The sequence below is a fragment of the Rhinoraja longicauda genome, chromosome 29, assembly GCF_053455715.1.
Source record: "Rhinoraja longicauda isolate Sanriku21f chromosome 29, sRhiLon1.1, whole genome shotgun sequence".
NCBI classification, from domain to species: domain Eukaryota; kingdom Metazoa; phylum Chordata; class Chondrichthyes; order Rajiformes; family Arhynchobatidae; genus Rhinoraja; species Rhinoraja longicauda.
Window position 1 is genome coordinate 30,482,090 of NC_135981.1, and position 13,814 is coordinate 30,495,903.

A 13,814-nucleotide genomic window follows, 5' to 3' on the forward strand; every position below is an offset into this window, starting at 1 on the left:
AATAGGAGGGGGAGTTGAAGTGCTCAGCCACCGGGAGATCAGATTGGTTAATGGGGACTGAGCGCAGGTATTGAGCGAAGCGATCGCCGAGCCTGCGCTTGGTTTCGCCGATGTAAATAAGTTGACCTCTGGAGCAGCGGATGCAATAGATGAGGTTGGAGGAGGTGCAGGTGAACCTCTGTCTCACCTGGAAAGTCTGTTTGGGTCCTTGGATGGAGTTGAGGGGGGAGGTAAAGGGACAGGTGTTGCATCTCCTGCGGTTACAGGGGAAAGTGCCCGGGGATGGGGTGGTTTGGGTAGGAAGGGACGAGTGGACCAGGGAGTTACGGAGGGAATGGTCTCTGCAGAACGCAGAAAGGGGAGGGGATGGGATGATGTGGCCAGTAGTGGGGTCCCGTTGTAGGTGACGGAAATGTTGGTGGATGATTTGTTGGATCCGCTGGCTGGTGGGGTGGAAGGTGAGAATGAGGGGGGATTCTGTCCTTTCATTTCATATATACAGCGCGGAAACAGGCCTTTTCGGCCCACCAAGTCCGCGCCGCCCAGCGATCCCCGCACACTAACACTATTAACACTATCCTACACACACTAGGGACAATTTTTACATTTACCCAGTCAATTAACCTACATACCTGTACGTCTTTGGAGTGTGGGAGGAAACCGAAGATCTCGGAGAAAACCCACGCAGTGGGGGGAGGGGGAGCAAGAGCGGAGCTGCGGGATGTAGAAGAGACCCTAGTGAGAGCCTCGTCTATAATGGAAGAGGGGAAGCCCCGTTTCCTGAAGAATGAGGACATCTCTGATGCCCTAGTGTGAAACACCTCATCCCGGGCGCAGATACGGCGTAGACGGAGGAATTGGGAGTAGGGGATAGACTTTTTGCAGGAGACCAGGTGGGAAGAAGTGTAGTCCAGATAGCTGTGCGAGTCAGTGGGTTTGTAGTAGATGTCAGTCACGAATCTGTCTCCTGTGATGGAAATGGTGAGGTCCAGAAACGGGAGGGAGATGTCGGAGATAGTACAGGTATATTTAAGGGCAGGATGGAAATTGGAAGTGAAGTGTATGAAGTCAGTGAGTTCTGCATGGGTACAAGAGGTAGCACCAATGCAGTCGTCGATGTAACGGAGGTAGAGTTCGGGGATGGGACCAGTGTACGTCCAGAACAGGGATTGTTCGACGTACCCTGCGGTCGAGGAAGAAACGGAGGGCTTCAAGACCATCCTTGTGGGGGATGGAAGTGTAGAGTGACTGGACATCCATGATAAAGATGAGGGAGTGGGGGCCTGGGAACCGGAAGTTATCGAGGAGATGGAGGGCGTGTGAGGTGTCTTGGACGTAGGTGGGGAGGGATTTGACCAGGAGGGATAGGATGGAGTCGAGGTAGGTGGAGATAGGTTCGGTGGGGCATGAGCAGGCAGAGACAATGGGTCTGCCGGGACAGTTCTGTTTATGGATTTTGGGTAGGAGGTAGAATCGGGCCGTGCGGGGCTGGGGAACTATAAGTTTGGAGGCATTGGAGGGTGGATCGCCAGAAATGGTGAGGTCCGTGATGGTGCTGATGATAAAGGTCTGGTGTTTATCGGTGGGGTCATGGTCCAGGGATAAGTAGGAAGAGGTGTCTGAGAGTTGTTGTCTGGCAGGGGTGTCCGAGATGGGTGCACAGACATTGTGGGATGAAAGGGCCTGTTCTTGTGTTGTATATCATATCATATCATATCATATATATACAGCCGGAAACAGGCCTTTTCGGCCCACCAAGTCCGTGCCGCCCAGCGATCCCCGTACATTAACACTATCCTACACCCACTAGGGACAATTTTTACATTTACCCAGCCAATTAACCTACATACCTGTACGTCTTTGGAGTGTGGGAGGAAACCGAAGATCTCGGAGAAAACCCACGCAGGTCACGGGGAGAACGTACAAACTCCTTACAGTGCAGCACCCGTAGTCAGGATCGAACCTGAGTCTCCGGCGCTGCATTCGCTGTAAAGCAGCAACTCTACCGCTGCGCTACCGTGCTACTGTTCTATGTTCTAAAAGCTCGCTAAACCAATGAGAAAGAGCAATTTCTAAAAAGAGAGGGAGGAAACACTTGCCGTGCTGTCCTCCGGCTGCAGTCTGGGGACAATCCCCTGCCATCACAGAGAGACAGGGAGCCAAGAAGCTCAGGGTATTGTGTAGAGAGGTTGGGATGTTACGTTACAATTGTACAAGATGTTGGAGTACTGTTTTTGGCCACCCTGCCGTAGGAAGGGTGTCATTAAGCTGGGAAGAGTGCAGAGAAGGTTTATGAGGATGTTGCCAGGAGTTGAGGGGTGGACTACAGGTGGAGCTTGGAGCGAAAGGAGGCTGAGGGGTGATCTTATAGGCCATGTATAAAATTGGGGAATACATAGAGTGAATGCACAGTTCATTACCCAGAGTAGGAGAATCAAGAACCAGAGGACATACTGTAGGTTTAAAATGGGAGGGCAAAGATTGAACACTAACCTGAGGGGCAACATTTGCCAGAAAGGATCCTATGCTGGCAGCGGAGGTAGTTGAGGCAGAAACGACAACATTTGAAGACAATTGGACAAGAATATGGATAAAAAGGTTTAGAGGGAAATAGGCCAAATGCGGACAAATGGGACTAGATTAGATGGGGGATCTTAGTTGTTATGGACGAGTTGGGTGAAAGGGCTTGTTTCTGCACTGCCTCTTCCTGACGTCCTCCCAGCTGCCTGCTTTACTGATCCTCTGTATTGAAACCCAGCAGTCTTCGAACAGGTCCTGAGATTCACATTCTTCTATTATTGACCAAATTGCAAAATGACCTACAGGATCTTACGTGAGGGTTTTGCAAACAAACACCGAGCTATTTCAGCAGGGAATAAATCTGCTCTCCATTCAATAACACTGCCTCCAGAGTGAGGCCTTCAGTCCTTGCTCCAGGTGGATGCTTCACCTGGTCAGGTTACCAGCTGAAATTTACTTAGTGATCTCATCACAACTTGTCACTTCCTTATACAGTTCCCCTTTCTCTTCTGACGCTGCTGGCTTGAACTGGAGTAAGGCTTCCCGTTCGCTTAGCTACCTGACACTGTAACAAAGAGTCACAGAATGATGCTGCATGGAGACAGGACTTTCAGCCACCAAACCACCCACTTTGGCACTGATCCCATCCTCATCCCTGTTCCTCTGCCCATATTCTCACCAACTCCTCCCCACCTACCCTTCACTAGACTCCACTCCTCACTACACACTAGGGCAATTTTCAGAGGCCAATTCACCAACCAACCCACGTCTCTGGGATTGAAGGAGGAACCGGAGCACCTAGGTGAAACCCATACAGGGAGAGCATGCAAACTCCACACCGACAGCACCTGAGGACACAAGTGGCCAAATATAATGGATGTTACTAACTCCTTAGCAGAAACATGAATAAGTCTAGTACCCCCCCCCCCCCCCAACCGAAGCAATGATGAAGCAAGAGTCAACTCCACGTTATTGACTCTGTCACCATCCAGCCTCATAAATACTGAAAAGCCTTGAGCAGACGTTGTTAAACACACAGAAGGCCCAGGTGGTGACTCATTTTTAAAATAGGAATGTGTGTTGGGATTTCTGGCCTTTTACTACATTTCCCTGCATGGAGCCTTCCTGTGCACAGATCAGCCGTCTGCATTTTCACATTATAAACAGTAAATGCAAGTCAAAGGAATGTACATGTACTAAATAATTTCTGGTTGTCCGGAGATCATGAAAATAAATACAAGTTTCTCCTGCGGTTTACCATTCCCAAGTGCTGACCTTTCCTCCCTGCAATTGGCAAATTAGCTGCTTTTTAAATAAGGGGCACTCCCGTTGTTAGTTAACACCATGAACAGCTGGCCATTTTTGTAGGTTCACTGGCTTCTGTCTTATCTGTGGGGTACAACTAGTGTATGGGTGACCATTGGTCAGTGCAGACTCGGTGTGCCGAACAACCTGTTTCCACGTTGTATCTCTAAACTAAACTAAAATTAGGTAAATCATTAAACAATTTCTGTCAGTGAAATGTTTTAGTCATACAGCGTGGAAACAGGCCCTTTAGCCCAACATGCTGACCAACATGTCCCATCTACACTAGTCCCATCTGCCTACCTTTGACCCATATCCTACTAAAACCCAATTGTTTTAATTAATACAAATAAGATTACCGTGTTCATAAGTTCATAAGTGATAGGAGCAGTATTAGGCGATTCACCCCATCAAGTCTACTCCGCTATTCAATTGTGGCTAATCTATCTCTCCCTCCTAACCCCATTCTCTTGCCTTCTCCCCATAGCTTCTGACGTCTGTACTAATCTGTGACTCGTGTGCAACACAAAGGATGAATGTTTTTGATATTATGGTAAACACACAATAACATCATGAGGTCATTGAGGCCTATTTTCTTAGTTTGATAGGACTTTTGATGATAGGTTGATCTACCATGAAATCAGCTGAAGAATACAACAGTGATTTCCTTGGATTGTGTGTAGACCTCAGTACCTCAGGGTGAAATGGCTTGTGTTGCGTTTACATGCAGGATGTGATGACTGGATGATCTCAGTCCCTGGTGCAATGGGACTGGACGAGACAACAGAACAGCTGAGTTACCAGTGAGTGTACGGAGATCACTACGGCGGGCTGTCGTCAGTAAACGAGGCATCGTACAAGAGTCGAGACGAGCGTTTGCCAGTCCGTGCTGTGAAGGGAACAGTCTTCAATGCTGCCCAGACGAGGTCCGGCGAGAGGGGGGAGATGAAGGGGAGGGTGGGTGGCGGGAGAGGGGGGGTGGAGGGGAAGCAGGAGGAGAGGAAGGGTGGGAGAGGTGAAGCAGGAGGGGAGGGGAGTGGTGGGAGGGGGGGGGGAGCAGGAGGGATGGGGAGGGGGGAGAGAAAGGGGAGAGAGTGGTGGGAGGGGGGAGCAGGAGGGGGCAGTGAGGAGTGGTGGGGAGGAGCAGGTGGGAGGAGCAGGTGGGAGGAGAGGAGAGAGAGGTGGGAGAGGGGGAGCAGCATGAGGGGGGGGAGTGAGAGAGAAAGAAAGAATGAGCGAGAGAGAAGAGGATGAGGAACAAGATTTTGAAGCAGATACATGTTTAGAAACAGTAATGAAGAAAAGGGAGGTGGGTTTAAAACAAGAGTAAAAGAGTACAGGCAAGAGGCAGGGGACCAGAAGGGGACAGGAAGGGGACAGGAAGGGGACAGGAAGGGGACAGGAAGGGGACAGGAAGGGGACAGGAAGGGGACAGGAAGGGGACAGGAAGGGGACAGGAAGGGGATAGGAAGGGGACAGGAAGGGGACAAGAGACAAGAGCAAAGGCAGACAGTGAGAGTGGCAAAGGCCGTTTTCAGCTAAACTGTTCCATGACTGAGTGAGATTTATTCTCAGACCACAAGTTTGAAACAATCATTCTGTTACAACAGTGAGGAGTTTGCACGGTCACAGGCTGGCATTCTTCACACAGACATCAGGTGGCCAGAACCTCACCATGTTGATGGTGGCAAAGGAGATATGTCCCTGCCTTGGGCACTCTCCTGTGGGCACCCCCACCCCCCACTGTGGGCACCCTCCTCCTGTGGGCACCCCCTCCTGTGGGCACCCCCTCCTGTGGGCACCCCCTCCTGTGGGCACCCCCCTCCTGTGGGCACCCCCCTCCTGTGGGCACCCCCCTCCTGTGGGCACCCCCCTTCTATGTGCACCCCCCTGTCAGCATCACACTCCTGTGGGCACCCAGCCCTGGGCAACCCCTTCCTGTGGGCACCCCCCTCCTGTGGGCACCCCCCCCCCCCCCACTGTGGGCACCCTCCTCCTGTGGGCACCCCCCCCCAATGTGGGCACCCCCCTTCTATGTGCACCCACCTGTCGGCATCACACTCCTGTGGGCACCCTGTCCTGGGCAACCCCTTCCTGTGAGCCGTCCTGTGGGCACTGTACTGTGGGCACCCCCTCCTGTGGGCACTGTACTGTGGGCACCCCCCTCCTGTGGGCACCCCCACCTGTGGGCACCCCCTCCTGTGGGCACTGTACTGTGGGCACCCCCCTCCTGTGGGCACCCCCCTCCTGTGGGCACCCCCCTCCTGTGGGCACCCCCTCCTGTGGGCACTGTACTGTGGGCACCCCCTCCTGTGGGCACCACCCTCCTGTGGGCACTCCCTCCTGTGGGCACCCCCTCCTGTGGGCACCACCCTCCTGTGGGCACCCCCTCCTGTGGGCACCACCCTCCTGTGGACACCCCCCTCTTGTGGGCACCCAGCCCTGGACACCACCCTCCTGTGGGCACCCTCCTCCTGTGGGCACCCTCCTCCTGTGGGCACCCCCCCACTGTAGGCACCCCCCTTGTATGTGCACCCCCCTGTCGGCATCACACTCCTGTGGGCACCCAGCCCTGGGCAACCCCGTCCTGTGGGCACCATACTGTGGACACCCCCTCCTGTGGGCACTAGCCTCCTGTGGGCACCCCCCTCTTGTGGGCACCCAGCCCTGGACACCACCCTCCTGTGGGCACCCCCCTCCTGTGGGCACCCCCCTCTTGTGGGCACCCAGCCCTGAACACCACCCTCCTGTGGGCACCCCCCTCCTGTGGGCACCGCTGATTTGTAATTAATAATAATAATATATTCCTTTATTCGTCCCGCACCGGGGAAATTTACATTGTTACAGCAGCAAAATGGATAGCAAGAGATGATTCATTATAAATAAAAGTAAAGACAAGGATAAATTGTCATCAGTTTACTGTGCGTCCTTAGCTGTTATTGTTGACTCATCTGCTGGGAGCAGTGCTGGTTGTGCAGTCTCACGTCAGCGGGTAGGAAGGACCTCCTATATCTCTCCTTCACGCACTTGGGGTGACGGAGTCTGTCACTGAAGGAACTACTCAGTGCAGTGACAATGTCCTGCATGGGGTGGGAGTCGTTGTCCAGCAGCGATGTTAGCTTTGCCATCATCCTCCTCTCTCCCACCACCTGCACTGAGTCGAGGGGGCAACCCAGGACAGAGCTGGCCTTCCTGACCAGCTTATCGAGTCTCTTCCCCTCCGCCGCTGAGATGCTGCTGCTCCAGCAGACCACTCCATAGAAAATGGCCGATGCAACCACCGTGTTGTAGAAGGTCCTTAGGAGTGCCCCCTGCACTCCAAAGGACCTGAGTCTCTTTAGCAGATAAAGTCTGCTCTGGCCCTTTCTGTATAGCGCATTGGTGTTTTCGGTCCAGTCCAATTTATTATTGAGGTAGACACCCAGGTACTTATAAGAGTCCACCCTCCCGATGTCCATTCCCTGGATATTCACCGGTGTCGGGGGGGCCTGGCTGCGCCTGCGGAAATCTACCACCATGTCCCTGGTTTTCCCCGCGTTGATCCAGAGGCGGTTCCGCTGGCACCTGTCCACAAACTCCTTGATCAGTTCTGTGTACGCCCTGTCATTGTCGCCTGTGATGAGGCCAACGATGGCAGAGTCGTCAGAGAACTGTCCAGAGAACTGTCCAGAAATTGTCCAGAAATTGTCCAGAAATTTAGAAATGGAGCTAACCATTGCAAAGCAATGAGCCACCTACCTAACAAGATAATGTCGCGGGACGAGATTGTGGTTTCTCTTGATTAATAATACATCTCAATATTCATTCCATCCAGCAATTAAACTCAAATCAATACCAACTGGGACACCAAAAGGTACGGACTTTAAAGATGATTTCAGTTTAGTTTAGTTTAGTTCAGAGATACAGCACAGAAACAGGTCCTTCGAGCCAACCGAGTCCCTGCCCCCCACACCATCACTATCCTACACACACTAGGGACAAGTTACAATTATACCGAGCCAAATAACCTACAAACCTGTATATTTTTGGAGTGTGGGAGGAAACCGGAGCTCCCGGAGAAAACCCACGTGGTCAGAGAGAAAGTACAAACTCGGTAAAGACAGTATCGGTAGTCAGGATGGAACGGGAGTTTCTGATGCTGTAAGGCAGCAACACTATCGCTGCACCACCGTGACACCCTTACTTTTTTTAGTTTAGTTTAGTTTTTAGTTTAGAGATACAGCGCGGAAACAGGCCCTGCAAGTCCACATCCACCAGCGATCCCCGCACATTAACTCAAGCCTGCACACACAGGGACAATTTATACATACCAAGTATACAAACCTAAGCCAATTAACCTACAAACCTGTACGTTTTTGGAGCGTGGAAGGAAAACGAAGATCTCAGAGAAAACCCACGCTGTCACGGGGAGAATGTACAAACTCCGTACAGACAGCTCCCGTAGTCGTGATCGAACCCAGGTCTCTGACGCTGCAATCGCTGTAAGGCAGCAACTCTGCATCACCGTGTTAAATACTTGTTAAAATATTCTCTATGTGAATGGTCAGAGGTTTAGTTAAGACTCAACTTTCGGAACCCTTCGCTGTGAGGGGATTTGCACAGTTCTTGTCCATGATGTTTCAGCTCTTAAACTGATGAAAGTAAATTGTGGTAAGTCAGCCAGAAATGCACCCAACAATGCACATGTGCCCAAACTGTACAACTGCAGCAGTGATGGAGAGAAACAAAATGTTGCCTTTCCTTCCATCTTGGCTCTGTCCAGTCTTTAAAGAAATTGTAAAGATCATTATTTTTTTCTGTACCCTGTCCACTTAGAGTCATGGACATACAGCGTGGAAACAGGCCCATTGGACCAACTTGCCCACGCCGACCAACATGTCCCATCTACACTCGTCCCACCTACCTGCGTTTGGCCCATATCACCGCTAAACCTGTCCTATCCATGTACCTGTCTAATTGTTTCTTAACCGGCATCTCGTTCCATACATCTACCACCCTCTATGTGAAAAAATTACCCCTCAGATTCCAATTAAATCTTTTCTCCTTCACCTTAAATCTATCTCGTCTGGTCCTCAATTCACCTACTCTGGGCAAGAGAGAGTGCATCTACCCGATCTATTCCTCTCATGATTTTACACACCTCTACAAGATCACCCCTCATCCTTCTGCACTCCAAGGAATAGAGTCCCAGCCTACTCAACCTCTCCCTATAGCTCACACGTCCTCGTTAATCTTCTCTGAACCATTTCCAGCTTGACAACATCCAATTTGTCTTATGAAATAATCTTATCAAGACAGTTGGAGTGTTCTTCCATAATCAATACTGCCACTGCCTGGAAAAGGTTTCATTCTGTACAATCAGTTTCTCAATGACCAATACAGTTGCAATAAATTGGCCCAGGACATTTACCCCTTACCTCTCAATGAGATTGTACGTTGAAACATACCGCACAGGGGTGGGCCGGTTCAATGCCAACATGCATCGTTGGGGGTTGCATCCATCAGCAGCCTGTGTGTGTGGAGCAGACCAGCAAACAGCACAGCACGACATGTTCGACTGCACTGTCCTCCGTCCCCCTGGTGGAGGGGTAGACCTCACGGCCCTTGACAACAGCACATTGCACTGGCTACAGCGCCTGGAGGGCGTTACATAACCTCTGCTGCCTCAAACGCAAGAAGAAGAAGAATGAGATTGTAGCCCACTGGATCTCTACTCTGTTCACCATTGTTAATATTCCATTGAAAGAATCCACTGACCAAGTCTTGGGAGCTCCAAATGTTCACCACCAACCACTTTCTTTAGGTGGAGAGAGTTCAATGAGAAACATCCTGGCCTTACTGCCATCATCATTCTGCCTACCACATCCATGCTGACCCTTTTCCCCATTCTTAGACCCGTTTGCACACATTAGGATCTCATTCCTTCCGGTTTGTGTTTGACTTCACTCTCACTTAAATGTAGTGATTATAGCTGGTTCTACTCTTTCCTTAGGCAGCATGTTCCAGATACCAATCTTTCTCTGTATAAACCCCTCAGGTGCCCATGTAATACACTGTGCTCTCATCTTATACCTGTTCTCTCGTGTTCCATACCCTGACAATGGGAAAAAGCTGTTAGAAAGAACTGCTGTCACTTTATATCAAAGCGAGCACGGATTTCCATTGTTTTATTTGTTCAGTAAGGAGGGAGTTTTAAGTCACAAAAACCACCTCTTTTACTTTACTTTAGAGATACATTGCAGAAACAGGCCCTTCAGACAACTAAGTCTGTGCCGACCAGCGATCACCCCGTACGGTAACTCTATCCGACACACACTAGGGACAACTTACAATGTTATCAAAGCCAATTAACCTGCAAACCTGTACATCTTTGGTATGTGGGAGGAAACCAGAGCACCCAGACAAAACCCACGCGGTCACGAGGAGAACATGCAAACTCCGTACAGAGAGTACCCGTAGTCAGGATTGAACCTGGGTATCTGGTGCTGTGAGGCAGCAACTCCACCACTATGCTGCCCACAAGATACAGGCATTCCTGAATTTATGAATGTTCTTGTTATCAATTTTTGGTGCAATACCATTGACTAATCACCCTCGATTAACCAATCTATCTTTTGATGGAATGAAAAAATACAGTCTCCGCCCATTGCAATACCTTGCAACATCCATTTTGATTTAGGAAGATTTACTAAATAAATGTATTCTCCAGAAACACGTATTCTTCATGAACCCAGGAAAAGCAATGAACCAGAAGCCCCCACCCAGCCTGCCATGGCCTGTAGGGAGGAGGCCACAGAGCCTCCCCAGCTCATCCCTGAAGAGCAGTAGGAGAGGGACCGGGGTCTGACCCTACTGGAGACGCCCCCGGGTCACAAAGGTTGACGAGCGAAGAGAGGGACATTGGATCGTCAAACAATCCACATGTCTAAGGAAGGCGATGGTCGAAGGCCCTGCAGCATCCTAAGGCTCGACTGGAACGGGCACCGCTCATAAGACTTAGAGTGCGGACTGGACTTTGAAAATGTGGCAAAACATGGCACGCCTTGCAGGACGGCTCAGTGGATTGTTTCTGTACACATTGCTAATCGGGGATGGTGCTTAGGTATGACAATATTTTACTGTATTGTCTGTAAGAAAATCATTTCACTTTGTGTTTGCACATGTGACAATGAAAGCACCATTGAACCTGTATTGATCTTTCACACTTCTGTCCAGTAGTTTGGTGACTTTCCCCCTCTTCCCCCCTGATGAAATACCTGTGATAATATCTTCAATCGCTCCATCCTTTCCCTCATAAACCATCCTCTCCTTCCCTTGCTGCTTCTTCTTCAGTTCAGCCATTAGGTCCATTTGCGGAGCCTTATTCTTCATGGGAAGAAGCTGGGGGGAAAGTTGAGAGTTTAGTTACCAGGGTTGTACAGAGAGCTGCAAAATAAGTAACTTTTCAAATTGGAAAACTGTGCGCGGTGGTGACACGTTTAATGCTTTCCATGCTGTATGTCTCGACAGTGTTCTGGACATGCTACGTACTCTGATTAGTGGCACACTCCTTGATAAGGTCAGGGGGATTACAGCATGTTGAGTTGTGTGTTTCTTTGCAGCTGGGAATTTCTAGCCAGTTGGACTAACATTGAGTTCATACCAGATATACCAGTATAGACTCTTGATGTTGGAAGCAGGGTCTTCTGCCCAGACAGCATGGAAGCAGGGTCTTCTGCCCACAGACAGTATGGAAGCAGGCTCTTCGGCCCACATACGTGAGGATGCTATTCATTGACTACAGCTCTGCCTTCAACACGGTCATCCCCACCAAGCTCATCACCAAACTCCACCAGCTAGGCCTCAGCTCGTCGTTATGTGACTGGATCCTGGACTTCCTGCTGGAGCGACCGCAGGCAGTGAGAATGGGCCCGCACCTGTCCTCCACTATCACCCTGAGTACCGGCACACCACAGGGCTGTGTTCTGAGCCCCATGCTCTACTCCCTCTTCACACACGACTGTGTTCCTGCATTCGACACCAACACCATTGTCAAGTTTGCAGACGACACAACGGTGATCGGGCTGATCACCAACGGTGATGAAACAAAATACAGAGCGGAGGTGCAGAACCTGGCGGACTGGTGCTCTGATTACACCCTGTCCCTAAATACCACCAAGACCAAGGAGCTGATCATCAACTTCCGTAGGTCACATAACGGGGAATACGCCCCGATCTCTATCAACGGGGACAGTGTGGAGAGAGTGTCCAGCTTCAAGATTCTGGGCACTCACATTTCGGAGGACCTCACATGGTCCAATAACACTGCTGCGCTGGTCAAGAAGGCACAGCAGCGACTAAGAACACTGAAGAAGTCTGGTCTACCCCAACAGCTGCTGACGACATTCTACCGCTGCACCATAGAGAGCATCCTAACACATGGCATCCCTGTGTGGTACCTCAGCTGCACGGAGGCAGAAAGGAAACGCTCTTCAGCGGGTAGTCCATAGAGCACAGAGGACCATCGGAACACAGCTACCAGCCTTGGAGGGCATCTACAACACACGATGCCTCAGAAAAGCCACCAGCATCCACAAAGACTCTTCACACCCCTGCAACAGTCTGTTCGAACTCCTTCCATCGGGCAGACGATACAAGGCCTTCTACGCCTGCACCTCCAGACTCAGGAACAGCTTCATCCCCAGGGCCATAGCTGCTATGAACCGGTCCTGCTGAGCCGGATGGTCACATCGCACAGTAATCCGGCACAGATCTACTTGCACTTTATTCTGTCTTAAAACTGTTACAATTTGTTTCGTTGGGTTGTTGTTGTTTAAATTAATACTGACTAGCTAATTAAATTATTGCATTGTATGGGAGGCGCATTCCCAATCTCGTTGTACCCCTGTACAATGACAATAAAGATATATCGCCCCCAAAATGGCGGCGCTGCCATAGCAGCTGCGGCTTACCTGCGGTCCGTTTGTCTTTGTGCTTTGTTGGTTTTTTTGTGTCTTAATTGTAGATGTGATGTCGTGTTTTTGTGTTTGTGTACTATGTGTGTGTGTGTGGGGGAGGGGGGGGAACTGTAAAATTGTAAATGTGTCCCTTCCGAACGGAGACCCGACCTTTGTTTTCTGGGTGATCTCCGTTCCTGCTGTGGCCTACCATCGGCCCAACTCCTGGAGCTGGCGGCCTCCAGGGCTCTGGTTCGCAGAGCCCGCGGACCGGACTCACCATCAGCGGAGCCGGCCGTCCTTGGAGGCTGCGGGAGCGGTTGCGACTCGCCTTAGGCTCGGGCCGCGTGGATGCCGACATCGGGAGCTCCGGCAGCGGCAGCGTGTTCGCCCGCCCTGGATTGCGGGGCTTGGGTCGGCCCGCCGTGGACATTTCACCATCCGGCGCGGCCTGAAATAGGCCGCAAGATTTTTCTCTGCTGGGCGGGGGCTTCAATGTCGGGAGCCACGACCGCCCCGACGTGCAGCAACAGCGACAGCGTGTTCGCCTGCACCGGATCGTGGGGCTTGGGTCGGCCCGCTGCGGACCTTTCACCGTCCGGCGCGGCCTGGAACGTGGCAACTACAACAGCCTGACCATGGGAGAAGACGGCATGGGAAGGGAAAAGACATTCTGGCCTTCCATCATAGTGAGGAGGGGACTGGAGGAGACTCACTGTGATGGATGTTTCTTTTTTTTTTTTTTGCGTGTTGGTTGGGGTTGTGTAATTTGCTTATTTTATTGCTTTTATTGTTGGACTGTGGGTGACTAAATTTCGTCCAAAAGATATCTTGATCTTGAATCTTGAATATTGTATTGTATTGTATTGTATACAGCATGGAAGCAGGGCCTTCGGCCCACCAAGTCTGGAGTAACCATCATTTAAATGAAAGCTGTTTTATTCTTCCCACGTTCCCATCAGCTGTCCCCAGATTCTACCACTCACCTACAGACTGGGGGAGATCTACAGTAGATCAATCAACCACCAACACTGTTTGAGGGATATGTATCAT

General features: G+C 50.8%; 1 protein-coding gene across 8 annotated transcripts in view; it reads right to left on the reverse strand.

The window, feature by feature from the left end:
- The window catches only part of LOC144607793 (formin-like protein 1), a 324,601-nt gene that overhangs the window by 6,154 nt on the left and 304,633 nt on the right, over positions 1-13,814 (reverse strand). For 5 of the 8 annotated variants that reach the window (XM_078424874.1, XM_078424872.1, XM_078424871.1 and 2 more), the window contains one exon: positions 11,082-11,205. In XM_078424874.1, the coding sequence (XP_078281000.1) occupies positions 11,082-11,205 (124 nt within the window). Of the gene's footprint in view, positions 1-4,626; positions 4,739-11,081; positions 11,206-13,814 lie in introns of all 8 variants that reach the window. The other 3 variants (XR_013549141.1, XM_078424875.1, XM_078424870.1) reach the window with 1 other exon arrangement.